Source organism: Pan troglodytes, chromosome 5 (genome assembly GCF_028858775.2).
Source record: "Pan troglodytes isolate AG18354 chromosome 5, NHGRI_mPanTro3-v2.0_pri, whole genome shotgun sequence".
Taxonomy (NCBI): domain Eukaryota; kingdom Metazoa; phylum Chordata; class Mammalia; order Primates; family Hominidae; genus Pan; species Pan troglodytes.
In genome coordinates this window covers 48,464,569-48,491,797 of record NC_072403.2, presented here as the reverse complement: position 1 = coordinate 48,491,797, position 27,229 = coordinate 48,464,569, and the positions used below count along the sequence as shown (strand labels likewise).

The 27,229-nt window shown below is 37.6% G+C and overlaps 1 protein-coding gene across 15 annotated transcripts in view; it reads right to left on the bottom strand.

Moving 5' to 3' along the window:
• Window positions 1-27,229, bottom strand: part of UBR2 (ubiquitin protein ligase E3 component n-recognin 2) — a 130,325-nt gene that overhangs the window by 89,622 nt on the left and 13,474 nt on the right. For 14 of the 15 annotated variants that reach the window (XR_010158016.1, XR_010158017.1, XR_010158018.1 and 11 more), the window contains exons 3-5: window positions 12,363-12,441; window positions 10,292-10,405; window positions 880-1,010 (exon numbers count right to left, since the gene is read on the bottom strand). Coding sequence is in view for 10 of the 15 variants with exons in the window: in XM_016955519.4 (XP_016811008.2) it covers window positions 880-1,010; window positions 10,292-10,405; window positions 12,363-12,441 (324 nt within the window). In the remaining 5 variants the exon portion in view is untranslated. The remainder of the gene's footprint in view (window positions 1-879; window positions 1,011-10,291; window positions 10,406-12,362; window positions 12,442-27,229) is intronic. The other variant, XM_063813043.1, reaches the window with a different exon arrangement.

Here is a 27,229-nt window from a genome sequence, read left to right as displayed (position 1 = left end):
CCATGCTGTCCCAAAATGAAATTAATTTGGACTAGGATGTTATAGTATAGTACAGTATACTATACGACAACAATACTATAGTAAAAATCATGAGGTACTAAGTCATTTTCATCATTTCCAAAAAGGTGTAGTCACCTCATTTTATTAGAAAACCTACAACTTTATCTGAAACACAATTGAGAAAGCAAAAAAGAAACAGCACCAATGTCCCTCAGATCCTCATTCCAGCTTGTATTCATTCTAAACTATGACTAATTCCAACAAGCTTGGTCTTACTTCTAAGTAAGAAAGAAGGTTGTTTGAGACAAGCACACTAACAAGGAAAATAAAGCCCTCATCTTAATATATCTGTGGCAGAATCCAGCTCTCTGGCCACAAGTTTGTAATTTCAATAATTTAAGTAAAAATGGTAGATGTACACTAAAAAAGCACAGTGTGGAATACATTTTATTAAAAGTTTGAATCAAAATGATTAAAATTGAATTTGAGCATGTATTCAAACCAGAAACCTCATTTATATCAAAGAGTTCATTTCCTATAATGATATTAACATATAAACAAAACAAAAAGTGAAGTTGTAAAGTTAATCTATCATTTTATCATACAATCAAAGAAGAGAAAACTGGTTATGCCTGAAACCAGTCCTAGAGCTATGACAAAGTTTAAATATGGCTACAAACGAACTAATCAACCAACCAGCCAACCAAACAGGAAGAAATATCCACCAATTAAATGGATCACATGTTTTAAAACTATAAAATTGAGGTTATTGTTCTGCTAAAAACTCATTATTAAAAAATGATTATGCCCTATACTAGCTGTGTTAAAGTTAAAATTTAGCAGTTCTTCATACATGAAGAATAAACAGGTTATACTTACACCATCTCTAAATCTTCTGGCAATTCACTTTCTTTTTCCCAGATTAATATTTCTACTGCATACCGAAACATAATAGCAAAAATGTTATAAGTTCTTGCTATCACATCTTCTGATAAATGAACAAGAGGATCCTGAAAGAAACAACAGAAAAAAAAAAAAAAGAAAAAAGGGCAATTATGTACATTAATTTTCATTCTGCTTCCATCCCTCAAAATAGTATAGCAAAAAGTTGACTGGTCTTCCAGCTTCAGCTTCTCTTCAATGAATTTGATCCTATACATTACCACCCTACCAAATAAAGCTTCTTAAAATTTTTAGTTCAGAACAATCCCAGTTATTGAATCAATTCAATCAAAATATTCAATGGCACTCAAATGCCTAATGAACAAATCTAAACATTTTAGAATGGTATTCCACGATCTCAAAAACCTAACATCAAACCAATTTTATAGCTTTGTATCTTACTAACCCCCAATTTCTAGAATACACAAAGGACTATTACCTAGGAAGGGCAAGCAATATTGAGTTTTATAGGTATAAAAGAGAGCTTGATTTTGACAGTTTTAAAGGTGAGAACTCATGACTTTCAGAAAACTGCCCACTGATGTTGTAAGAAGCACTCTCTTGTCTACTTTCTCTCAGCAGGGTGAGACGTGCATGCATGTTAATAGGGAACTTCATACACTAGACGTAAGAGTGAAAGAGTCACTGAATTTCTAGGGTGATGTAAAAAAGTATTACTTTATGCTATGTTTAATCAAGGTAATTTTCAGTCAAGGCTAGCAAAATGTTTTGCACTATCTTTCATCTTAATGCTTTATCTTAAATCTAAACTCTTTAGTTTAATGGCTAAGTAGCATTATTTTCATTTCTCAAATTAAAATAGCAGTATGTTCCAACATCATGGGATGGGAATCAGCAGATCCCTGAAAATAAATACACACACACACACACACACACAGCATAAAAATAAAACATAGTGCAAAATATAAAATATGTATTTAATATTCTTATAATATATAATTACATTTTATAAAGTATATATTTTATAAAATATATATATTATATATTTGTATATATTAATGTAAATGTATATATACACACACACACATACAAAAACACACATATATGGAGACAGAACATTTTTGCATACCCACACCAAAGATGAGCCTAATGGAACTGTAAAACAAATGGAGAAGGTGGAATAAAAGAATGGGCGGCCGGGTGCAGTGGCTCACGCCTGTAATCCCAGCACTTTGGGAGGCTGATGCAGGCGGATCGTGAGGTCAGGAGATTGAAACCATCCTGGCTGACACAGTGAAACCCCGTCTCTACTAAAAATACAAAAAATTAGCCGGGCGTGGTGGAGGGCGCCTGTAGTCCCTGCTACTTGGGAGGCTGAGGCAGGAGAATGGCATGAACCCGGGAGGCGGAGCTTGCAGTGAGTGGAGATTGTGCACCACTGCACTCCAGCCTGAGTGATAGAGCGAGACTCTGTCTCAAAAAGAAAAGAAAAGAAAAAAAAAAGGGCCAGGCATGGTGGCTTGGCCGGGCACGGTGGCTCACGCCTGTAATCCCAACACTTTGGGAGGCCGAGGTGGATGGATCATCTGAGGTCAGGAGTTCAAGACCAGCCTGGCCAATGTGGTGAAACCTCATCTCTACTAAAAATATAAAAGTTAGTTGAGTGTGGTGGTGGTGCCTGTAATCCCAGCTACTTAGGAGGCTGAGGCAGGAGAATCGCTTGAACCCAGGAGACGGAGGTTGCAGGGAACCGAGATCGTGCCACTGTACTCCAGCCTGGGCAACAGAGCAAAACTCCATCAAAAAAAAAAAAGAAAGAAAAAAAAAAGAATGGAGAAAAAAGGACAAAGATGCCTAAAACAGATGGGTCTAGAGCTTGAAGAAGGTAAATTTCCTTTTCTCAGTAAGAAGCAGATTTTTCAATTTTTCAAATGTTTATAGCACCTTTTACCTATAACTCTTCTCATACAGGCTGCTTTATATGTCCCACTGAGGTTTTTTTTTTTTTTTTTTTTGAGCTAGAGTTTCGCTCTTGTCGCCCAGGCTGGAGTGCAATGGCACAATCTCGGCTCACTGTAACGTCCGCCTCCCGGGTTCAAGCGATTCTCCTGCCTCAGCCTCCTGAGTAGCTGGGATTTCAGGCATGTGCCACCATGCCTGGCTAATTTTGTATTTTTAGTAGAGACAGGGTTTCTCCATGTTGGTCAGGCTGGTCTCAAACCCCTGACTTCAGGTGATCCACCTGCCTTGGCCTCCCAAAATGCTGGGATTACAGGTGTGAGCAGCCGCGCCCAGCGAAGTTTTTTATTTATTGTTTCTGCTAGCAAGGTTTATTACTATTTGTTATGGAGGCTTTAGAAATAACTGACATGGTGAAATCACTTGTATACAGAAAGAATCAGAGCTGGTCCCTCCTGGGGATTCAAACAAGAGTAGGTATTAATAATAATATGAACCTCATACTACACCAAAGTAGAAAGTGGAATCAAAATTCAGCTTTCCTGGTACTATTATCTCACCAAACAGTCATTCCATTTCTTACAGTTATAGCCCATAAGACAAAAACATTTAAGGATTGAAGAGTTTGATAAATAGGGTTTATAAAACTTTAATGGTCCTGGAACAGAGACAACCACCAATTCTTGAGAATCCTAACCAACAGTTTCCAAACTCTATTTTACAAAAATCCCAGGGCATGGTAGAGATGTCCAATTTGAATTAAAATGTCAGTTCCAAAATATATTCTAGGCCGAACATGGTGGCTCATGCCTATAATCCCAGCACTTTGCAAGGCCGAGGTGGGAGGACTGCTTGAGCCCAGGAGTTTGAGACCAGCCTGGGCAATACAGTGAGACCTCATCTCTACAAGAAAAATTTAAAAATTAGCAGAGAGTAGTGGTGCATGCTTGGGAAGCTGAGGTGCGAGGACTGCTTGAGCCTGACAGGTGGAGGCTAAAGTGAGCCATGATCTTGCCACTACACTTCTCCAAGCCTGGGCAACAGAAAAAATACACTCTAAAATGTGTTACATTCCATATTGGAACACCAACTGTTAATTTTTTTTTTTTTTTTTTGCTACAGTAACCCAGTTTGAGGCAGGCCTAGACAGATTCTTCTGCCATCTCCGTACACAAATTTTAACTTCTAAGAAATGTGTCACTCATCGTAAAGAATTATTTCTGCATTGAAGAGATGCTACACCTGTACAAGTCTACCAATGTTATGATGGTAAATTAAATGTCAGGAAAGACTAAGACATTCCTGCTCAGATTGCCCTTTTCATAGCATAAATCAGTTGGAACAATAAATGACATCCTATTGTATTATCTATTATTACTAATAATTTTAGCTCTGATTATATTTATGCTACAGAATGTTCATCTGTTGGTGAGTCTGCTTTGATTTACTATTCTTTCAAGCTAGAAGAATGCAAGGCATGTTGTTAAAAAGGTTGTTAGCGGTTATTTTAGAGGGCAGTAGGAATTATGGAGAACTTTATCTTTTATGCAGTATATTCCTGTAATATTTGAATTTGTAAAATGCAAGCATGTATTACAATAAAGATTTTAACTGTTATCATATGCAATGTAGGTATGAATGAGGATTTTCTCCATACTGCCCAACTAAAAATATAGAAATAAACTAGAGGCTGCAGTCATCAAAACAACCTCAATTATCTCATAAACTGACTTTCTAACAATAACACACGTTTCAATTTACAAAAAATAAATCTATTATTAATACCACTTTAATGTGCTTTATTATTTTTTAAAATTAGATTTTCATTTAAAAAAACAATTCTAGCTAGGCGTGGTGGCTCACACTTGTAATCCCAGCACTTTCAGAGGCAGAATTGCTTGACCCCAGGAGTTTGAGATCAGCCTAGCGGGGTATGTGCCTGTGGTCGCAGCTACTGGGGAGGCTGAAGGGGGAGAAATCGCTTGAGTCCATGTGGTCAAGGCTGCAGTGAGCCATGATTGCACCACTGTACTTCAGCCTGGGAAACAGAGCAAGACCTCATCTCAAAAAAACAAAACAAAACAAAAACAAAAACATAACAACAACAACAACAAAAAAACCAAAACAAAACCCCAAACCATGCAATAATTCTGCTAAAAATGCTTTTTAAAACCAGTATAAGGTACTGTGTTAAGAGCATCATTACTGGAGTCTATACTACATAGGTTTAAATCCCAGTCCCATAATTTCCTATGTGGGACACTTTGGGCAAGTTTTTTTTATCTTTCTAAAACTCAAGTTTCTCTCTTTTTTCTTTTCTTTAAGAGGGTCTCTCTCATCCAGGCTCATACCTCACTGTAACCTCAAACTTCTGGGCTCAAAGTGATCCTCCACCTCAGCCTAAAACTCAATTATTCATAAAATATTGGTAACAGCATTATCTATCTTATGAGGCTGTTTTGGGAATTAAATGAGATAGACCAAGTAGTCACCATTAACATCTAGTTATTAATAATTACTGATCTGAATTCAAATAGATGGGAGCAGCATTTGTGAGTGAAATTTCAGATTACAAAAATCTTCACTTAGGTTGTTGTTCAGTTAATATTTATTTAATTAAATCTAATTCCAAATAGGATTTACAGCAACTTAAGAATACATCTACATCCCAGCTACTTGGGAGGCTGAGACAGGATGACTGCTTGAGTTCAGGAGCTGAAGACCAGCCTGGGCAACACAGTAATAAAAACCATGTCTCTAAAAATAAAATAAAATAATTTTTTTAAAGAATGCACCTAATAGAGTGGTATATAAAAAAAGATGTAAAAAGCAGGTAAATGAAAATAAAGATAGGAAAATAAACCACAGTCAAGGTAACATCTATATATAGATAGAGATCACATAAATTTTCACACAGCTACTACAGGCAGGCTGTTTCCAACCATTTGGCTCTTTTTCCAAAAGTCTCAACAAAAGGAAACACAATCAGTTATGAGATTCACACCAGGAGAAACATAACATTTCTTAATACAGAGACCTAAGAGAAATTCCTTATGGACTCCTATAAAGACTAACAAAGGAGATACCACATATTATATGTTGGTTCTCAACTGGGAGAGGTACATCTCACCACCCTCCCTACTCACTCCCACACCCCAAGGGGCCATTTGCAAACCTAGCTGGGCATTTTTTTCTGTCACTGTAGTGGAAGATGCTAGTGACATCTAGGGAGTGGGAACTGAGTAGGCGAAACACAATGCTTTCAGTAGCCTACACCTAGGGTCAACAAACTTTTTCTGTAAAAGAGATAGTACTTTAGTCTTAGCAGGCTATAGGGTCTCTGCTGCAACTACTCAATTTTGTTTGTAATGGGAAAACAGCTACAAATACTACGTTAAAATTTAAGCATGACTGTGCTTCAATAACATTTTATTTATGGACACTGAAATTTGGATTTCATATAATTTTCTCATGTCACAAAATACAATTCTGTTGATTTTTTTCAACTATTTAAAAACAGACACAAGAACAGGTTGTGGACAAGATTTGGCTTGTAGGAGTCAGAGCTTGCTGAACCCTGTCCTATACAATGAAGAAATATCTCACCCCCAAATGCAGAGATGAGAAGACCTGTGGAACTCCTGCATAGCATTTCTGTATCACCAGGTTTCCCCCAGCTTTTTCGGAAGATGTAGGCTAAATGTATGACAAAAAAATTATGTTCAACAGTTACTGGGAACAGGTATGTTAAACAAAATGCTATCTTAATACCCTTGAAGACTTCATTTCTCTTTTTTTTTTTTTTTTTTTTTTTTGTTTTTTGAGATGGAGTTTCGTTCTTGTCCAGGCTGGAGTACAATGGCGCAATCTTGGCTCACCACAACTTCTGCCTCTCGGGTTCAAGCGATTCTCTTGCCTCAGCCTCCCGAGCAGCTGGGATTACAGGCATGTGCCACCACGCCTGGCTAATTTTGTATTTTTAGTAGAGACGGGGTTTCTCCATGTTCGAGACCAAGCTGGTCTCGAACTCCTGACCTCAGGTGATCTGCCTGCCTCAGCCTCCCAAAGTGCTGGGATTACAGGTGTGAGCCACCACGCCCGGCTGACTTCATTTCTCTTAAACTTTTTTTTTTTTTTTTGGAGACAGAGTCTCACTCTGTCGCCCAAGGCTGGAGGGCAGTGGTACAATCATGGCTCACTGCATACTCAGTCTCCCCTGGCTTTGGTGATCCCCTTACCTCAGCCTCCTGAATAGCTGGGACTACAGGCGCACGCCACCATACCTGGCTAATTTTTGTAATTTTTGTATAGACGGGGATTTGCCATGTTGCCCAGGCTTGTCTTGAACTCCTGGGTTCAAGTGATCTGCCCACCTCGGCCTCCCATAGGGCTGGGATTACAGCATGAGTCACCGCACCTGGCCTTAATTAAACTCTTAAATATAAATTAAATGGTAGAGTTTGGAAGGCTTTATTCTTTGTCTAGTTCCAGGAGTATACATTCTCCAGGCAGGATTGTATGACTTTTGGCTAGGCAGGGGAGCTTGCTGGTGTCTTCTTAAAATTCAGGAAATTAAGTAGAGCTTGGACTGTTGGATAGCCATCCCACTAATGTATGAGGATAAAGCCAACAGAGCAAATGTAGGCAGATTCAAAACTTTTCCTCAGAAAATTATTTTAAGTCTACTCTAACACAGGGATAAAAAAGGTAACAGAAGTCCTAAAGTATCTTTTCCAAATAAATGACATGACATTTACAGAACATAAAATTAACCATTTTAAAGTGAACAACTCAGTGGTACTTGGTACATTTATTATAACGTGCAACCACTACAATCTAGTTCCAAAACATTTCCATCACTCCAAAGTAAAACCCCTTACCTACTAAGCCATTTCTCTCCATTTTCCTCTTCCCCAGCCCCTGGCAACTACCAATCTGTTTTTTCTCTCTACAGATTTATCTATTCTGAATATTTCATATAAAAGGAATCATACAATATGTGACCTTTTGAGTCTAGCTTCTTTCACTTAATATGTTTTAGAGGTTCATGCATGTTGTAGCATGTATCAGTTCTTCATTCCTTTTTATGGACGAAAAATATTCCATTGTATGTATATTATCACAATTTGTTTATCCATTCATTCGCTGATGGACATTTGGGCTGTTTCTACCTTTTGACTATTGTGAACAACATTGCTACAACATGTGTGTGCATGTACTTGCTCAACTTCGGTTTTCAGTTCTTTTGGGTATATATCTAGGTGTGAAATATATGGTAATGTTTAATATTTTGAGGAACAGCCAAACGGTTTTCCACAGCACTGAATTATTTTCTATTTCCACTAGCAATATACAAGGGTTCCAATTTCTCTATATCCTTGTCAATACTTGTTATTACTTTTAATAGTCATCTTACTGAGGGTGAAGCAGTATCTCACTGTGGTTTTGATTTTGCATTTCCCTAATGACTAATGATGTTCAGCATCTTTTCATGTGTTTGTTGATTATTCATATATCTTCTCTGTAAAAATGTCTATTCAAGTCTTTGGCCCATTTTTAAATTGGGTTTTTACTGCTGAGTTGTAAGATATAAACTCTGCATACTAGATCCTTTTTGGATACATGGCTTGGATATACACACATATACTTTCTCCCGCAGTCCTAAAGTTTTATACCAGTGGTTTTTAACCTTTTTCTAAAGCACAATTCTTTTTTTTCAAATATATCTTTATTTGTCCTGTATTTCTACATACAGAACCCCAATCAACTATATAAAAATGGAGCTTCTCCAATAGAAGTGGAAAAATCTGGAACCTTGACCACTTGGCATCTTACTGTAGCAAATTACAGAACCCTTTCACAAAGCAAATGAAAAACAAAACATGTTTTCCATAGCACTGAATCATTTTGTATAAATTTTGATTTGTACATCAAAAGCTTTGGTCATTCTGATAAAATATATTTGAGACCTGTAGGATATGGGTACCAGGAAGAACTTTTTTTTTTTTTTTTTTAAAGACAGGGTCATGATCTTGGCTTGCTGCAACCTCTGCCTCCTATGGCTCAAGCGGATCCCACTTCAGCACCCCCAACCCAAGTGGCTGGGACCACAGGCACGTGCCACCACACCCAACTAATTTTTGTATTTTTTGTAGGGATGGGGTTTTGCCATTTGCCCAGGCTGGTCTCAAACTCCTGGGTTAAAGTGATCCACCTGCCTTGGCTTCCCAAAGTATTGGTATTATAGGTATGAGCCACCTTGCCTGGCTGAGGAAGGACTATTGATGTCCACTTGCCCCAAATCTATATCAGGCCTACTAACAATGTAGACGTACTTGAGTGTACCTATTCCCCTGCCATTTAAAAATAATAAAATCTGAAAGAAGGATCTTGAACTATACAACAAATTGTCATAAAATGTAGCAGAAGAGGGACTGCCACAGGTTGGCTAACGGATACAAGAACAAAGCTAGATAGGAAGAATGAGTTCTAATGTTCTACAGCACTATAGCATGACTATAATTAACAATTTACTGTATATTTTCAAATAGCTAGAAGAGCGGATGGTGAAGGTTTCCAATACCAAATAATGTTAAATGTTTGAGGTGATGGATATGCTAATTACCCTGATTTGCTCATTACACATTGTATATATGTATCAAAATATCACACTGTGCCCCATAAATATCACGCTGTACCCCATAAATATGTACAATTAGTCAATTAAAAATAATAAAACATAATCTATTGTAGCATACCATTGGAAGATTTTATCATTGTATAATTACAGTTAAGTGAGTTATTAGAAATATATGGAAAGTTTTTGAAGTTTTAAAAAAAGCAGCAGAGATTTAAGCATTTATTTTGTGGGACTCTACTATTCCATTACAAATCCATTTAAGAAAAATAATGCAGGATCAACAATTTGAAAAACACAGTAAGCAGTGGGAATTATTTGTACTGAGCTATCATCACTACACATGGTCCCATCACATAACCAATGATAATGGAAACCAGGAGATGATGATCAGGATTGGCTGTCATGTATGGTAACAGAAAAGAAAGCTATCTGGTCCCAAAAGTCTTTGTTATAATAAAGATATACAAAACTCAACTCAGTTAACTGGTCTACACATATGGGAAAAATAATCCTCTCAACCATAAGTTAGTACTCAAATAAACTTCAAGTATGCTTAAAACAAAACCCCAACCAAATAAAAAATCAGAATTAAACGAAATTTCCAGAATTTGAACTGTGTTCTATTAGCAACCGTACAGCATCCACAAAATGCAAAGAACTTTCAAAGTAAACTAGTCACTGTCAATAGTGGAAGTACTATTTGCTTATCCATTTCTCACATCATCTAATGACTATTTCTAAAAATATTTCAAACTTGGGTTAAAAACAACTTTGTGAAAATGTTTTTACCTCTTCTTCCTCAATTTCAGAGGTGTTAAGTTCATGTTTTTGACAGTAAGGACCCTCTTTCCAGGCTTCAGTATCACCACAGTCACAGAAACCTCCACCTCCTGATGTTGTCATCTTGGAAAAAAATTGTAAAGTATCTTGTCAATAAATATTTACTGAGGGCTATCAGATAATAAATAAGAATATCAAGTGCTAAGGAAATACCATTGCTTAAGTGTTTAATTTCTTTGGAGGCATAAAATTAGATAAAATGCCAAACTTCTCAATGTTTTAAAGTTTATGTTAAATAAGCCTATAAGCTAATCTAAGTGATTTCAAAATAAAATAAGCTACTTTGTAATGTTTGCCTACATGACTTCCTTAATTAGGAAAATCATGAGGATCACAAGGGTTTTCTTGCTGGGTTTTGGTTAAATTGGTATAATGCTGATATCTACCCTACAGGTTGTGATGCTATAAACACAATAGACTCGGGGGTTATACAGATTCCTCTAGTTGCTGTCTCCTAGAGTCTAAGAGTGCTGCATTTGCTTTGGAGAAATTAACCAACAAAGACTATAGAAATAGTTAATTTTTCTTCTCTAATACACCTTAAATAGCCACTCTTTGAAAGGACAAGTAATAGGGGCTCAGGAAATACAAAAGTAGACTGCCTAATAAAAGCTTTTCACCACCTGCAATGTTCAGGAATTATTCATAATTCCTTAAGACAGGGCAATGATTTAAGAAATCTGGCATCACAGAACCAGAATAATTGGTAGACTAGAAATTCTGCTTTTCTTAAAATAGTATGAGGAAGAGCTTACTAACAGGTATTAGATACAGCAAATTTTAGAATAAGCCCTATTATATTCGGCCCAAAGTAAGTATTTGTGTTATATATCACAATATAATTAATGTAACCCTATAAATGACAACTATTCCCAGGGAATGCAAAGATATATGCCAAGAAATGTGGGTAGGAGTCATTTGGAAAATGACACGTGCTTGTTTCAGTTACCAAACACAGGCAGAACAGCTTAAAGGAAACTGGGCCTCTTTTACTGATTTATGAGACTAATGAACAGACAAGAATATAAGTAGCCCAATTTTGTAGCTGGGTTTTTATTATTTTTATTTTTTATTTTGGGATGGAGTCTCGCTCTGTTGCCCAGGCTGGAGTGCAGTGGTGTGATCTCAGCTCACTGCAACCTCCGCCTCCCAGGTTTAAGTGATTCTCCCGCCTCAGCCTCCCGAGCAGCTGGGATTACAGGCATGCGCCACCATGTCTGGCTAATTTTTGCATTTTTAGTAGAGATGGGGTTTCACCATTGTTGGCCAGGATGGTGTTGATCTCCTGACCTTGTGATCTGCCTGCCTTGGCCTCCCAAAGTGCTAGAATTACAGGCATTAGCCACTGCGCCCAGCCCCGTAGCTGTTTTAGTTCATTATTATGAACTCCTGGGTAGAGTAAATAAAAACAAACAGGAGGAAAAGTTCTGACCCAGATGGGCTCCTGAATTAAGAATAATATTAAAATATTCCTCTCTACCATTCTGTTTTATGATTAGGGTGTAAAGTTCCATCTAACAACCCTACCCTTTGAATCTCCATGGTCTGTCTTCAATTTCCAATAGAGGACCCAGGACAGGATTTGGAATAATCTGTATTTATCTGTGTCCCTGACTTAAAAGCAAACAAATATACCTGAATTTTGAAAAGTACTGACAGCATTACAGTAGTGAAAAAATACTAAACTGGTGGGTCGTAGGTGCTGGAGTTGGGTCCTCTCCTACATTGTAGTAGATGCCTCTTTAATAAACATTAAAAAATAGCAAAAACAAACTAGTTGAAAACCAATACAGAAGAGCTGATATCTCTATTATCTTTTTTAAATCATATGCTCCAAGAAGTGTGGATTCATAATTTGTTTCTACACTGGCACCCTATATCCAATGGTATTTAAATAAACACACTGTTTAAACCACCCTCCTCCCATTTTAGTGTTAAATCTTTGCATTTTGAAAAGAAAGAAAAGATATTTATTATAAAATGCAATACTGCGCATGGTTATTATTTGGACATTACTAACCCTATATCGATGATCTCTGTGAATACTTCCCAAAAAGCACTCCATGCACAAAACACAAGTTGGATCAACTGCACAGTCTCTGTAAAGTTAAAAAAAAAAAAATCAAAGTGTCAGAAAATAACTATATATTTCACAACAGAATTATTTCAAATTGGAATCCATCCTAAAAGAATGAAAATGTGAAGTTTTTTGGTGTTTTAAAAAAGGAAGTATCATTCCCAAAGATCTGTCAGATCTTTGATCAATGAAAGCAGTTTAAGGACCTGCATCTCCATAATGGATGTGTACTAGGGAGTCTTTCAAGGCACATATTATTAGAACAGTAAATTTTAATGTAATGGTGTGTTTTCCCATAGATTTGTGGAAATCACATTACACATTAAAACACATAGATGTATATGAAATATACTCAAAATATTTATGAATTCTTAAGATTCATATATTGGAATTTCAAATAACTTCTTCCAAACAGGCATTTGAGACCAAGGGTCTTCAAAGTGATATGTATACATCCCTAGAAAGGCAGAAGTATCAACTGAAATGCAAGAAGACAATATTTGAACTTACATTTCTACTTAAATTTTAACTAAAAAGGGAAATTAAACATTCTATAGGTTCACTGCACAGAATGATACAGGTCTCCTCACATGGCCCCTATTTCTGGTATTCACACAACACATATGGCCCATAAGATATCCTGACTGAAGAGTTTCAAAAGGTTGGTTGGGGTGCCCTGAGTTGTTTCATTTGCTTTCTTCATACTGCCAGTTAGATACATTTATAGATCATATCTTAAGAGAATCTAGACAATTCCATGAAATGAAATGGGGAGTGTAAAATAAGAAATCTATATTGGTTCCTGCCCCTGGTTCCTGACACCAGGCTCCTAAAACTCTGGTAGATAAGGGTGCTAGTAGATGTGCTAAAATTTAGTCTTTAACCCTAGTTACAGACACAGAAATCCCCTGGGTGACAGAAGAGTCTTTTGTTCTTTTTATTGAGCCAGGCTGGAGTGCAGTGGCATGCTCATGGCTCACTGCAGCCTCAACCTCTTGGACTCAAGCAATCCTCCCATCTCAGCTTCCCTGGTAGCTGGGAGTACAGGTGTGTGCCACCATGCCCAGCTAATTTTTGTATTTTTACTAGAGACGAGGTTTTGCCATGTTGGCCAGGCTGGTCTCAAACTCCTGGCCTCAAGTGATCTGCCTGACTTGGCCTCCCAAAGTGCTGGGATTACAGGCATGGGCCACCGCACCTGGCCTAATTCTCTTTTCTATTCCACTCATCTATGTCTATCCTTAGGCCAGTACTATACAGATTAATTTGTAATTGTTCTGTGTGTATTTGAAAGAATATATATTCTGTTGGGACAGAGTTCTCTAGATATTTGATAGAAAGTTTATTAATTTTATTGTTCAAATCTTAGATCACTCTGCTTTTTATCTTCTTTATCACTTCCTGTGAGGAAGGTGTTAAAAGTCTTTAACTAGAATTGTTGATTTTTCCATTTCTCTCTGCAGTCCTACTAGTTATCACTTGATATATGCCAAGGCTGTAAACAGTGTACAGTTAGGTGCATAAATGTTCATTATGGATATTTTTTCTTTACCTACTGCTCTCTTTACCAGCATACAATGTCTATTTGTGTCTTTTATATGAAAACTGCTACTTTAATTTTCTTTTGTAACATATTATCTGCCTGGTATTTTTTTCTTAACTGTTTCTCTTCCCACTTTCAATGACTTTCTATTTTAGTTTGACTCTTATAGACAATACTTGTGGATGTTTAAATGTCAATCTGAGAGCCAGTCTTTTTGCTTTCATATAAAGAAAAGTAAAGCTAGAGCCTTGTCCTCATTTAGCTATCATTTAACAGAAAAGACAAATGTGTACAGTTATAGTATTGATTGTTGACTACCGTATTAAAAGTATGTAGGGCCAAAGCCAGTGCATCTAGAGCACTCAAGGATCCCTGAGATCTTAGTGATTTGTCTAAAGCCATCATCTCCAAGCTTTTACAATCATATACCCTTGTATTAAAATGTTTTGTGTATGCAGTATCTATCTCTATGTAAACATATTCATATTACACATATATTATTTTAACATAATATTAATACATGTACTAATTAGTTACTCAATTATACTACTGTGTAACTGGAGTCTTTGGAATGGAACAAAGGCAGAAAAAATATTTGAAGAAATAATAACCTAAACTTAGCAATTTGGTGGAAGACATCGGCTAAAAACAAACCTCAAGAGAATAAATACAAAAAAGATATTTAGGCCTATCATAGTCAAACTGCTAACATTCAAAAATAACAAGAAAATCTTCAAGGCAGCAAGAAAAATCCAACACATTTCACACAAGGTACATAGATATGCCAGTAACAGCTGACATCAACAAAACAACAGGGTTCAGAACACATTGGATCACGATCTTTAAAACGTTGAAAAGGAAGAAAACCAGAAACAGTCTATCCAGACTTCAATATTCAGGAAAAATATCCTTCAAAAATGAGTACAAACAATCTGAACAGGCCTATATCTATTAAAGAAATTGAGTCAAGAACTAACAACCTTCAAAATCAAAAGCACTGGGCTCACATGGGTTCACTGGTGAATTCTATCAAATGTTTAAGGAAGAAATTATACTAACTCCACGCAATCTCTTCTAGAAGACAGAAGCAGAGGGAATACTTCCTAACTCATTCTATTAGGCCAGCGTCGCTCTAATGTCAAAATCAGATATAGACAATTCAAGAAAAATACAGACCAATCTCTTTCATGAAAATAACAAAGTATTAGCAAATTGAATCCAACAATGTATAAAAAGAATTCTACACTATGACCAAGTAGAATTTATCCCATGTATGCTAGGCTGGCTCAACATCTGAAAATCATGTAAATATATCACATTAACAGGCTAAAGAAGAAAAATTACACACAGAAAAGCATTTGATAGTTGGTGCAGTGGCTCACACCTGTAATCCCAGCACTTTGGGAGGCTGAGGTGAGAGGATCGCTTGAAGCCAGGAGTTAGACCAGTTGGGGCAACAAACTAAGACTCCATCTCCGCAAAAATTTTTTATAAAAATTAGCTAGGCACAGTGGTGTGCCTGTAGTACCAGCTATGAGGCTGGAGGATCCCAAGTCCAGGCGTTTAAGACTGCTGTGAGCTATGATCTCGCTACTGCACTCCAGCCCGGATAACTCTATCTTTGGAAGAAAAAAAAGGATCTGACAAAATGCAATGCCCATTCATAATAAAAACTCTCGGCAGAAGAGGAATACTGAGGAATATTTCTCAACTTGATAAGGAATATCTACAAAAAAACCTACAGCTAACATCACTTAATGGCGAGAAATCTGAGTTTATGCTTGTGAGGTGGCTTAGTGTAGAGTCCCTAGACAGCCTCAGTACAGGGCCAGTTACCAGAAAGACCACGACCAAGAGGGCTGGAGCTTTCAGACTCACCCACCAAAATCTGGGAAGAGGGGAGGGGTGGGGTTGGAGATTAAGCTCTTTATTATAAAAATTTGTTGTTGTTGTTGTTGTTTCTTGGGATAGGGTCTAGCTCTGTCACCCAGGCTGGAGTGCAGTGTGGCCTGATCACAGCTCACTGCAACCTTAAACTCCTGGGTTTGAGCAATCCTCCCACTTCAGCCTCCCGAGGAGATGGAACTACAGGCTCAAGCCACTATACCTGGCTATTTTTCCTTTGCAGAGACAGCATCTTGGTATGTTGTCCAGGCTAGTCTTAAACTTCTAGCTTCAAGTGATTCTCCTACCTCGGTCTTCCAAAGTGCTGGGATTACAGGTATGAGCCACCATGCCTGGCCCCTATAAAAATTCGACAAAGTTTAGTGAACTTCCAAGTTGCTGGAACTTCACCCTGGGACTGAGGTGTTAGGAGGGTGGCATGCCCAGAGAGGGCATGGAAGCTCCTCACCCTTTCTCCCACACCTTGCCCTATTAAGTCTCTTCCATCTGGCTGTTCTTCTGTATCCTTTATAATATCCGTAAGCTGTCCTAGCAACTTAATCCAACCCAAAGAGGAGCTAATGGAGACCCCAATATATAGCCAGTCAATCAGAAGTATAGATGACCATTAATTGCAACTGGTGTCTAAAGTAGGGGGCAGACTTGTGAAACTGAGCTCTTAGCCTTTGGATTCTGACAATAACACCTGGTAGACAGGGTCAGAGTTGAACTGAATTAAATTGTAAGATACCCAGCCAATATTCAGAGTTGGAGAAATCCTTAGGGTAAAAAAACCCACATACCTGGTGTCAGAAGCGTTGCATGAGAATGTAGAGAAAGAGTGTGTTTTTCCCAGAATAAAAAAAGGGAGAAAAATAAGTGCAAAATAAAAACATTTTCAGATGAGATCGGGCACATTCAGGGTGGTATGGCCATAGACAATAAAAACATGTTCAGATAAACATAAATTGAGATAACTAATAATTAGAATCCACAGTAAAAGTCAACAACAATGGTCCACAGCATCTGGTTCAACCTGCAACTAAGAATGATTTTTACATGTTTAAACAGCTATTTAAAAAAAGAAGTCTGGGCTTGGTGGTTCATGCCTGTAATCCCAGAAATTTGGGAGGCTGAGGCAGGAGGATCACTTGAGCCCAGGAGTTTGAGACCAGCCCTGGCAACACGGTGAGATCCCATCTCTACAAAAAATTTAAAAATTAGCCAGGCATGGCGGCATGCACCTGTAGTCTCAGCTACTTGGGAGGCTGAGGTGAGAGGATTGCTTGAACGTGGGAGGTCAAGGCTGCAGTAAGCTGTGGTTATGCCACTATACTCCAGCCTGGGAAATGGATAGAGCAAGACTCCATCTCAAAAAAAGAAAGAAAGAAAATTAAAAGAAGAATATGCAACAAAGACTGCAAATATATTTTCTACTTGGATCTTTACAGAAAAAGCTTCCCAACCTCTAGTCCAGGAAAGAATGAAGATCCCTGGGAGCAAGATATATGTGGGTTAATATTAATGGTTATACATATTTTTTCCTGTCTTTTCTTAATATCTTTAAAAGACTAATGTGTTAAAGCAAAAATTGTAACATTGCATTGTAAGGTTTATAACATTTTGGCCGGGCATGGTGGCTCATGCCTGTAATTCCAGCACTTTGGGAGGCTCAGGCAGGTGGATTACCTGAGGTCAGGAGTTCAAGACCAGCCTGGCCAACATGGTGAAACCCCGTCTCTACTAAAAATACAAAAATTAGCCAGGCATGGTGGCGGTGCCTGTAATCCCAGCTACTCGGGAGGCAGAGGCAGGAGAATCACTTGAGTCTGGGAGGCGAGGTTGCAGTGAGCCGAGATTGCGCCACTGCACTCTAGCCTCGGCGACAGAGTGAGACTCTGTCTCAAAAAAAAAAAAAATTTATAGGTGCAATATATATGACAAGAAGCATAAAAGATGAGAGGAATAAATGTAACTATAAATGCAAGGTTCGTTTATTTTACACGAAGTAGTAAAAACAGACTTTGATAAATTAAAGATGCATATTATAATCCCTAGAGTTACCATTTTAAAAAATGCGAGAGAACAGCTAAAGAGCCAAAAAAATAATCAAAACGAAATGCTACAATTCTAATTAACCCAAAAGGCAGCATACAGTTAGGAAAATTAGGAACAGAGGAACAAAAAAAAAAAAAAAAAAAGAGACAAACTGAAAACAAATAGCAAATGGTAGACCTAAATAAACAAATACATTAATAATTATAAGCATATCAATAATTACATCCAACAACTGCAAAATATAGCTTCTTTTCAAATGCACATGGAATAAGACTGACCATGTTGCCGAACCATAAAACAAGTTTCAAGTTTTGTTTGTTGAGACAAGGTCTGGCTGTGTTGCCCAGGCTAGAGCACCATGGTACAATCTCAGCTCGCTGCAACCTCCCACTCCTGGGCTCAACTCAACCTCCCACATAGCTGGGACTACAGGTGTGCTCCACCATGTCCAGCTAATTTTTGTATTTTTGTTTTTTTTGGTAGAGATGGGGTTTCGACATGTTTCCCAGGCTGGTCTTGAACTCCTGGGCTCAAGCTATCCACCCAGTTTAGCCCTCCAAAGTGCCAGGATTACAAGCGTGAGCCACCTTGCTGGGTCCATAAAACAAGTTTCAATAAATTTCAAAACTGAAACCATACAGAATGTGTAATTTTGTTAGAAATAAGCTACAATATGTTATCTAAGAAAGCCTCAAATACATGGAAGTTAAGCAATGCACTTCTAAATAACCCATGGGTCAAAAAATATAACATAAATCCAAACTAAGCAGAAGGAAGAATAATAAGAGTAGAAATCAATAAAACAAAATAGATAAAAGACAAAAATAACCAAGCTAAAAACTTATTATTTGACAAAATTAAATTGATTTGAAAGACAAAATACAAATTACTATTATCAGGAATGAAAGAGACATCATTATAGACACCACAGACATCAAAAGTAAAAGGAAATATGCACAATTTTATGTCAATTTGACATTATATGATGAAATATATTCCTTGAAAAATATATAGTGCCAAAACTGACAGAAGATGAAATAAAATTATAAAAAACCCTAATAAATATCAAAGAAATTGAATCGTTACCAAATACTTCCTTGCAAAAAAACCCTAGGCCTTGATGATTTATTTTACTGGCACATTCTATCAAACATTTAAGAAAAAGTCATACCAATTTTACATAAATATTTCCAGAAATAAGGAAGAAGGAATATATCCCAATTCGTTTTACAAGGCCAGTATAACCCTAACAACCAAGACCGGACAAACACATTACAAGAGAATGCCAGATGGGTATATTCTATGGAACACAGAGACAAAAATCCTTCACACAACATTAATGAGTTGAATCCAGCAATATACAAAAGTTATAATTCATGATAATAGAGCCGGATTCATCCAGTAATAAAAAAATGTGAAAAATCAAACAATGCAATCAACCAAACTAATGGAATAAAAAAGAAAAACTGTGATCATCTCAATAGATGCAGTAAAGGTACTTGACAACATGAAATAGTCATTTATGATTTTTTTAAAAACCTAGGTAAACTAGGAATAGAAGGGAACTTCCTCAATGAGATAAAAGTTATATGAGAAAATTATACTTAACATCATATTTAATAGTGAAAGACTGAATTTCTCCCTAAGATTGGGAACAAGGAAAGAATATCCACTTTCACCAGAGCAATGGAGCACAAGAAAGGCAAAAAGATTAGAAAAGAAAAAGTAAAACTGTCTCCATTCATAGAAGACATAATTATAGGAAAATCCTAAGAAACAAAAACCAAAACAAAAACACCAGAACTAGCAAGTGAATTTAGCAAGGTCACAGGGTAAAAGTTAATATCAGAAACCAGTTGTATTTCTTCATAATGGCAGAAAATAAACGGACACTAAAATTCAGAAAAAATATCATAAATTACTTAGGAATAAATATAACAGAAGGCATGTACAACTTCTATATAAAAACTATAAGACTTTACTAAAAGGAATTAAAGAAGGCCTTAATAAATGAAGAGAGATAAAATGTTTATGGACTTGGGAAACTCAGTATTGTTAAAATGTCAATTAACCCCAAACTAATCTATAGATTCAATGCAATCCTAATCTTAATCTTGGTAGTCTTTCTTAAAAACAGAAATTTACAAACTAATTTTAAAATTTATAAAATGCAAAAGACATGAAATAGACAAAACAAACTTTAAAGGAACAAAAATGGAAGACTTACACTAATCAGTTCAAGACTTATTATAAAGCTGCAATAATCAAAGTAATGTCTTTGACATAAGAATAGACGTAGCAATGAATGAACTAGATTACTGTTCAGAAATGGACCCACACTTTATGGTTAAGTGATTTTTTATAAGATATCAAAGCAACTCAACCAGGTGCAGGTGGCTCACGCCTGTAATCTCAGTACTTTGGGAGGCGGAGGCGGGCAGATCACCTGAGGTCGGGAGTTTGAGACCAGCCTGACCAACATGGAGAAATCCAGTCTCCACAGAAAATACAAAATTAGCTGGGCATGGTGGTGCGTGCCCATAACCCAGCTACTCGGGAGGCTGAGGCGGGAGAACTGCTCGAACCCAGTAGGCGGAGGTTGCGGTGAGCTGAGATAGCGCCATTACACTCCAGCCTGGGCAACAAGAGCAAAACTCTGTATCAAAAAAAAAAAAAAAAAAAAATTCAATGGGGAGAGGAAGAAATGATGCTGGAACAACTAAATATCTGTATGTCAAGAAATGAAACTTAACCTCTACCTCAAGCCATATAAAAAATTTAGTTTGAGACAGATCATAGGCCCAGACATAAAGTCTAAAATCACAAAGTTTACATGAAAAAATTAGAGAGAGAAGCCGGGCGCGGTGGCTCATGCCTGCAATCCCAGCACTTTGGGAGGTGGAGGTGGGCAGATCATTTGAGGTAAGGAGTTCAAGACCAGCCTGACCAACATGGTGAAAACCTGTCTCTACTAAAAATACAAAAAAATTAGCTGGGACTGGTGGTGCGTGCCTGTAGTCCTAGCTACTCAGGAGACTGAGGCAGGAGAATGGCTTGAACCTGGTAGGCAGAGGTTGCAGTGAGCCGAGATCGTGCCACTGCACTCCAGCCTGGGAAACAGAGCAAGTCTCAGAGAAAAAAAAAACAAAACCCTGTAATCCCAGCACTTTGGAAGGCCTAGGCGGGTGGATCACATGAGGTTGGGAGTTCAAGACTAGCCTGACCAACATGGGGAAACCCCACCTCTACTAAAAATAGAAAATTAGTTGGGCTTGGTGGCGCATGCCTGGAATCCCAGCTACTTGGGAGGCTGAGGGAAGAGAATCGCTTGAATCCGGGAGGCAGAGGTTGCAGTGAGCCGAGATTGCACCACTGCACTCCAGCCTGGGCAACAGGAGCAAAACTGTCTCAAAAAATAAATAAATAAATAAAAGTAAATAAATAAATCACAGAAACTATTTTTGCCATTTGAGAGAAGGCAGAGATTTACTGGACACAGGAACAATAATCATGAGAAAAAGTGGTAAATTGAACATTAAAATTAAAAACTTCTGTCATCAAAAGCCACCATAGAAACAAGCCACAGACTAGGAGAAAATAGTCACAAAATGAGTCTGACGAAGGACTTGTATTCAGAATAAAGAACTCCAAAAGTGAATAAAGATAATGAAAAGATAAACAACCCAAAAATGGACAAAAGACCTTAACAATAACTTCACAAGAGAAGCTGGATGAATGGGCAATAAGCACATGGAAAATCGTCATTAAGGAAAATTTAAACTATAATGATACCCAAAAAGCACTGACTTTTTTTTTTATTTTAAAAAGAAAAAAAGAACTATAATGAGATATCATTAAATAGAATGGCAAATTAAACAGTCTATGTAGTATATGCTGGCAGATATTTAAATAGTATGATGCATTAAACTTAAATTTAAATGAGGTTATTATTTTAAGGACTTGTGTTTTTTCTGTAAGGAATAATACAATAATTGCAATTAAGAAATATTTCATACTGTATTAAACACATTCTTCCTGTTTTGTTAAAAAAAAAAGTCTGACAACGTCACCTATTGGTAAGGATATGAAACAACAGGAACTTTCGTACATTACTAGAGGAGAAGATAAAATTCTTTTGGTAAAAAGGTTTAGCAGTTTTTATTAAGTTCAACATATACCAGCCCTTTTACCCAGAAATTCCACTCTTAGGAATTTATCCAAGAAAAATTAAAACATATGTCCACAAAAACACTTGAATAAAAATGGTAATATCCTGAAACCAATGTATCAAGTAAGAGTATTCACTGTATTATTACAGTCTAGAAGGCCTATCTTATGGTGTCTTAACATAAATAATTTTCTTACATTCCTAAAATGTTTTTTTTTTTTTTTTTTTTTTGAGACGGAGTCTCACCCTGTTGCCCAGGCTGGAGTGCAGTGGTGCGATCTCGGCTCACTGCAAGCTCCACCTCCCGGGTTCACGTCATTCTCCTGCCTCAGCCTCCCGAGTAACTGGGACTACAGGTGCCCGCCACCACGCCCGGCTAATTTTTTGTATTTTTAGTAGAGACGGAGTTTCACCATGTTAGCCAGGATGGTCTCGATCTCTGGACCTCGTGATCCACCCACCTCGGCCTCCCAAAGTGCTGGGAATACAGGCGTGAGCCACCGCGCCCAGCCCTTAAAACGTATCATTAAAAGCTGCAGATTTTTAACAGTGCAAAATTTATGTCATTTGGTATATAAAACACATTAAAATGTGGTTAAGTATAGAATAACAATGCCTAATATTTTAATGTGTTGCACATTTAAAAAAGAGAAGGTCATAGAAGTTTTATTCATAATAGCCAAAACTTAGAAACAACTCGAATGTTCATCAACAGAACAACAGATTGTAGGCAACTGTGGCACATTTATACAATGAAATACACTCAGCAATAAAACGGAACCAACTTCTAATAATCATTACATCATGGATAAATCTGACAGACATTATGCTGAGAAGAAGCCAGGCACAAAAGGACTACAATTTCATTTTTATAAGATCTAGAACCAGGGTGGGCGCAGTAGCTCATACCTGTAATCACAACACTTTGGTAGGCTTAGGGGAGAGCATCACTTGACCCCAGGAGTTCAAGATGAGCCTGGGCAGCAAAGTGAGACCTTGTCTCTTCAAAAAATTAGCCAGGTTGGCTGGGCACAGTGGCTCATGCCTGTAATCCCAACACTCTGGGAGGCCGAGGGGGCCAGATCATTTGAGGCCTGGAGTTTGAAACCAGCTTGGCCAACATGGCGAAACCCGGTCTTTGCTAAAAAATACAAAAATTAGCTGAGCATGGTAGTGCGTGCCTGTAATCCCAGCTACTCAGGAGGCTGAGGTGGGAGAATTGCTTGAACCCAGAAGGCAGAGGTTGCAGTGAGCTGAGATCATGCCACTGCACTTCAGCCTGGGCGACAGAGTGAGACTCCGTCTCGGAGGAAAAAAAAGGAAAAAGAAAATTAGTCAACATAGTGACAGACACATGTGATCCTAGCTATTTGGGAGGCTGAGGCAGGAGGAAAGGTTGAACCTGGGAAGTTGAGGCTGCAGTGAGCCATGATCATGCCATTGCACTCCAGCCTGGTCAACAGAGCAAAACCCTGTCTCAAAAAAAAAAAAAAATTCTAGAACCACCCAAGGTAATCTAAGGTGACAATATCAACACAGTGGTTACCTAGGCGGCTGGAGCCAATGACAGGGAAATTTCTAGTGAGACAGGAAAGTTCTCTATCTTCACAATACATAAATCATATAAGGTTAACTACTGTCAAAAATGTACAATTAAGGCCGGGCGCGGTGGCTCACGCCTGTAATCCCAACACTTTGAGAGGCCGAGGTGGGCAGATCACGAGGTCAGGAGATCGAGACCATCCTGGCCAACATGGTGAAACCCTGTCTCTACTACAAATACAAAACAAATTAGCAGGGCGTGGTGGTGCACACCTGTAGTCCCAGCTACTCAGGAGGCTGAGGCAGGAGAATCGCTTGAACCCAGGAGGCGGAGGCTGCAGTGAGCCAAGATCGTGCCCCTGTACTCCAGCCTGGGCAACAGCATGAGACTGTCTCAAAAAAAAAAAATGTACAATTAAGATTTGTCTTTTGACATATGTAAATATTCCCTTAAGAAAAAACACTCAAAACTCACAGAGGGACCAAGAGATAAAATTTTAGTAATATAAATTTGAGTTTCCTACCTGAATGGATTACCCCAAAGCCTTTATGGTTCCATTATTTCTTACCATCTAGGCAAAGGCAGCTAGCTACATGCCAAGTTGATGATACCACCATGTACTTCTACGTTTCATTCTGCACCAAACTGAATAATCACAAATCTCCAAAATAAGAACATAAGACTCATTTTAGACAACTACAGAAATCTAAATTATCTAGAAGATATTTACTGCATTTTCCCAGGTCAGAGAGAGCAGTGTAGACAAGGGAAATTCCATTATACTGAAGGCCCCATGATAACATACAGAATTAAAATTCTACCTCTGGGTATTTATTGAAACATGTACAAAGAGATGTACACAAACATGTGCAGGGTATTCCTTGCAGCATTGTTTGCTACAGAAAAAAAAAACCTAGAAATCTCCATTTCTAATTTCATTATTAGGTCAATCAAATAAACTATGGCCTGTCCTTACTATGAAAACAGTTATAAAGAATGAGGTAGATTTATATATATTGACATGAAAAGATCTCCAAAACAAACTGTTAAGTGAAAAAATGTAAGCCACAATTATAATACACATAGTATTATTTCATTCATATGTGTATAATATACACAGTATAATTTCAGCATGTATCACACATGCCAGCCAGGTGCAGTGGTTCACACCTGTAATCCCAGCACTTTGGGAGGCCAAGGTGGGAGGATCTCTTGATCCAGGAGTTTGAGACCAGCCTGGGCATTATAGGGAAACTCTGTTTCTACAAAAATACAAAAGTTAGCCGAGCATGGTGGCACACGCCTATGGTTCTAGCTACTTGGAAGGAACACTTGGGCCCAGGAGTTGGAGGCTGCAGTGAGTTATGATCATGCCACTGTACTCTAGACTAAGCGACAGAATGGGACTCTGTCTCAAAAAAAGAAATAACCAATGGTTTTAAAACTAACACAACATTGATTCCAATCTCTGGACTATTCACATTATAAAGAAATAGCTTGATATAGTTTGGATATGTGTCCCCTCTAAATCTCATGTTGAATTGTAATCCCCAATGTTGGAGGTGGGGCCTGGTGGGAGGTGACTGAATCATGGGAGGGATTTCTCATGAACAGTTTAGCACCATCCTCTTGGTGCTGTTCTCCCAATAGAGAGTTTTTGTGAGCTCTGGTTGTTTAAAAGCGTGGCACCTCCTCCTCACCTCTTGTTCCTGCTCTCACCATGTGATGTGCCTGCTTCCCTTTCCCCTTCAGCCATGACTGTAAGCTTCCTGAGGTCCCCACCTGAAGCTGAGCAAATGTTTATGCCATGCTTGTACAGTCTTGCAGAACTGTGAGCCAATTAAACCTCTTTTCTTTATAAATTATCCAGCCTCAGGTATTTCTTTATAGCAATGCAAGAACAGCCTAACACTCAGTTTTAAAATAGAATCCTGCAAGAGATCAAGACTTCAAGTTTGTGTGTGTGTGTGTGTGTGTGTGTGTGTGTGTGTGTGTGTTTGAGATGGAGTTTCGCCCAGGCTGGAGTGCAATGGCATGATCTCTGCTCACTGCAACCTCCCTCTCCTGGGTTCAAGCAATTCCCCTGCCTCAGCCTCCTGAGGAGCTGGGATTACAGGCATGAACCACCATGCCCAGCTAATTTTTGTATTTTAAGTAGAGAAAAGACTTCAAGTTTTTTCAAAAGCAAGAAACTGAAAGAACAACCCCTCTTCATGGAAATACGTAGGTCTTCCATATGAGAGCTTTATTACTTCCAGACAGAAAAGGAACTAGAACTATCTGCACCCCTCTGCTTGAGATACTACTCATGGCTCAGTAATTTATATGAAGAAGAGTATTCAATTAAAAAAAACCTCACACATATCTATAATTACCTATGTGCTTTCATACACGTTACTTCATTTTATCCTAATGACTCAGGGAGGAAAAATCACCCTAAAAAACGTAAAAAAATCATTGCTAAAGACACTTCCAATGCTCATCCACATCCTAGTTTCATCTATCCCTGAGACTTAGGAGAATTACACTTTCCCGACCTATTCTGTAGCTGGACAGAGGCATTAGGCCTAGTTTTGCCTAATGGGATTTGGGTAAGATCATAATTTCTGAGACAAAGCATTTATTTGCTGAGAATGATCCACCAGCTCTATTCTGTTCTCGCTGTGGTGAACCTTGAAAGCATTACACTAAGCTTGTGGAAACATAAGATGGTGTCAAAAAAACTACCTGGAGCAGAACCCTCTACTTATCACCCCACTCATCTGAATTGGTCACACAGTCTGAGTAATAAATATATCTTGGTACATAAAGTCTTTGAGATTGTAGAGTTGTTTATCATTTTTAGCATAATCTCAACTGTCATGACCAACAGAATCAGGGTTAAAACATCCCAACAGAAAGAAATGATAAATGTTCAAAGTGATGGATATCCTAGTTACCTTGATTTGATCATTACACCTTATGTGCATGTATCAAAATTACATATACCCCATAAATATGTACAATTATTATATACCAATACAAACCACTATTAAAGTAAAAAAAAAAGCCTACACAAAATTATTTAATAGTTAATAAAGCATCATAAAATACTATCTAGAAACAAAAATACTCCTGATGGCAGCATAAGCCACCCCCGCCCCCAATGCCAATTTCTGGTTATCTATAACATTCATGTAATACGTTTTTAAATGTTAAAAAAGAATGTTCTCAATTTAACTATACTAAAAAAACAGGGGGATGAAACCTTACTTCTCCATATCTTAAAAGAAGTATTAAGCTAAAAACTTAACTCATGAAAGTATGATTTCATATTCTATTCATGTTTTATTTTTCTTAATGGTTATAAAAAATGTCAAAATATACAATTATCAAAATCAACACTAAGATTTTTGCCCACTAAGATTTTTTACACTCTAAAACCATTTCTATTTAATAACGAATAACAAGTGCTAAGTTTGACCACTCTTTTCCTAATAGAGTACACAAAAAGTAGCTTACTGCCTACGAACACCCAGATGGCTTTTTTCTGACATCATGGAGACTTCAGAAAAATAATTTGTGACCAACACAATTTTAGAAACTATGAACAAATAACTCCCCATGGCAAAACT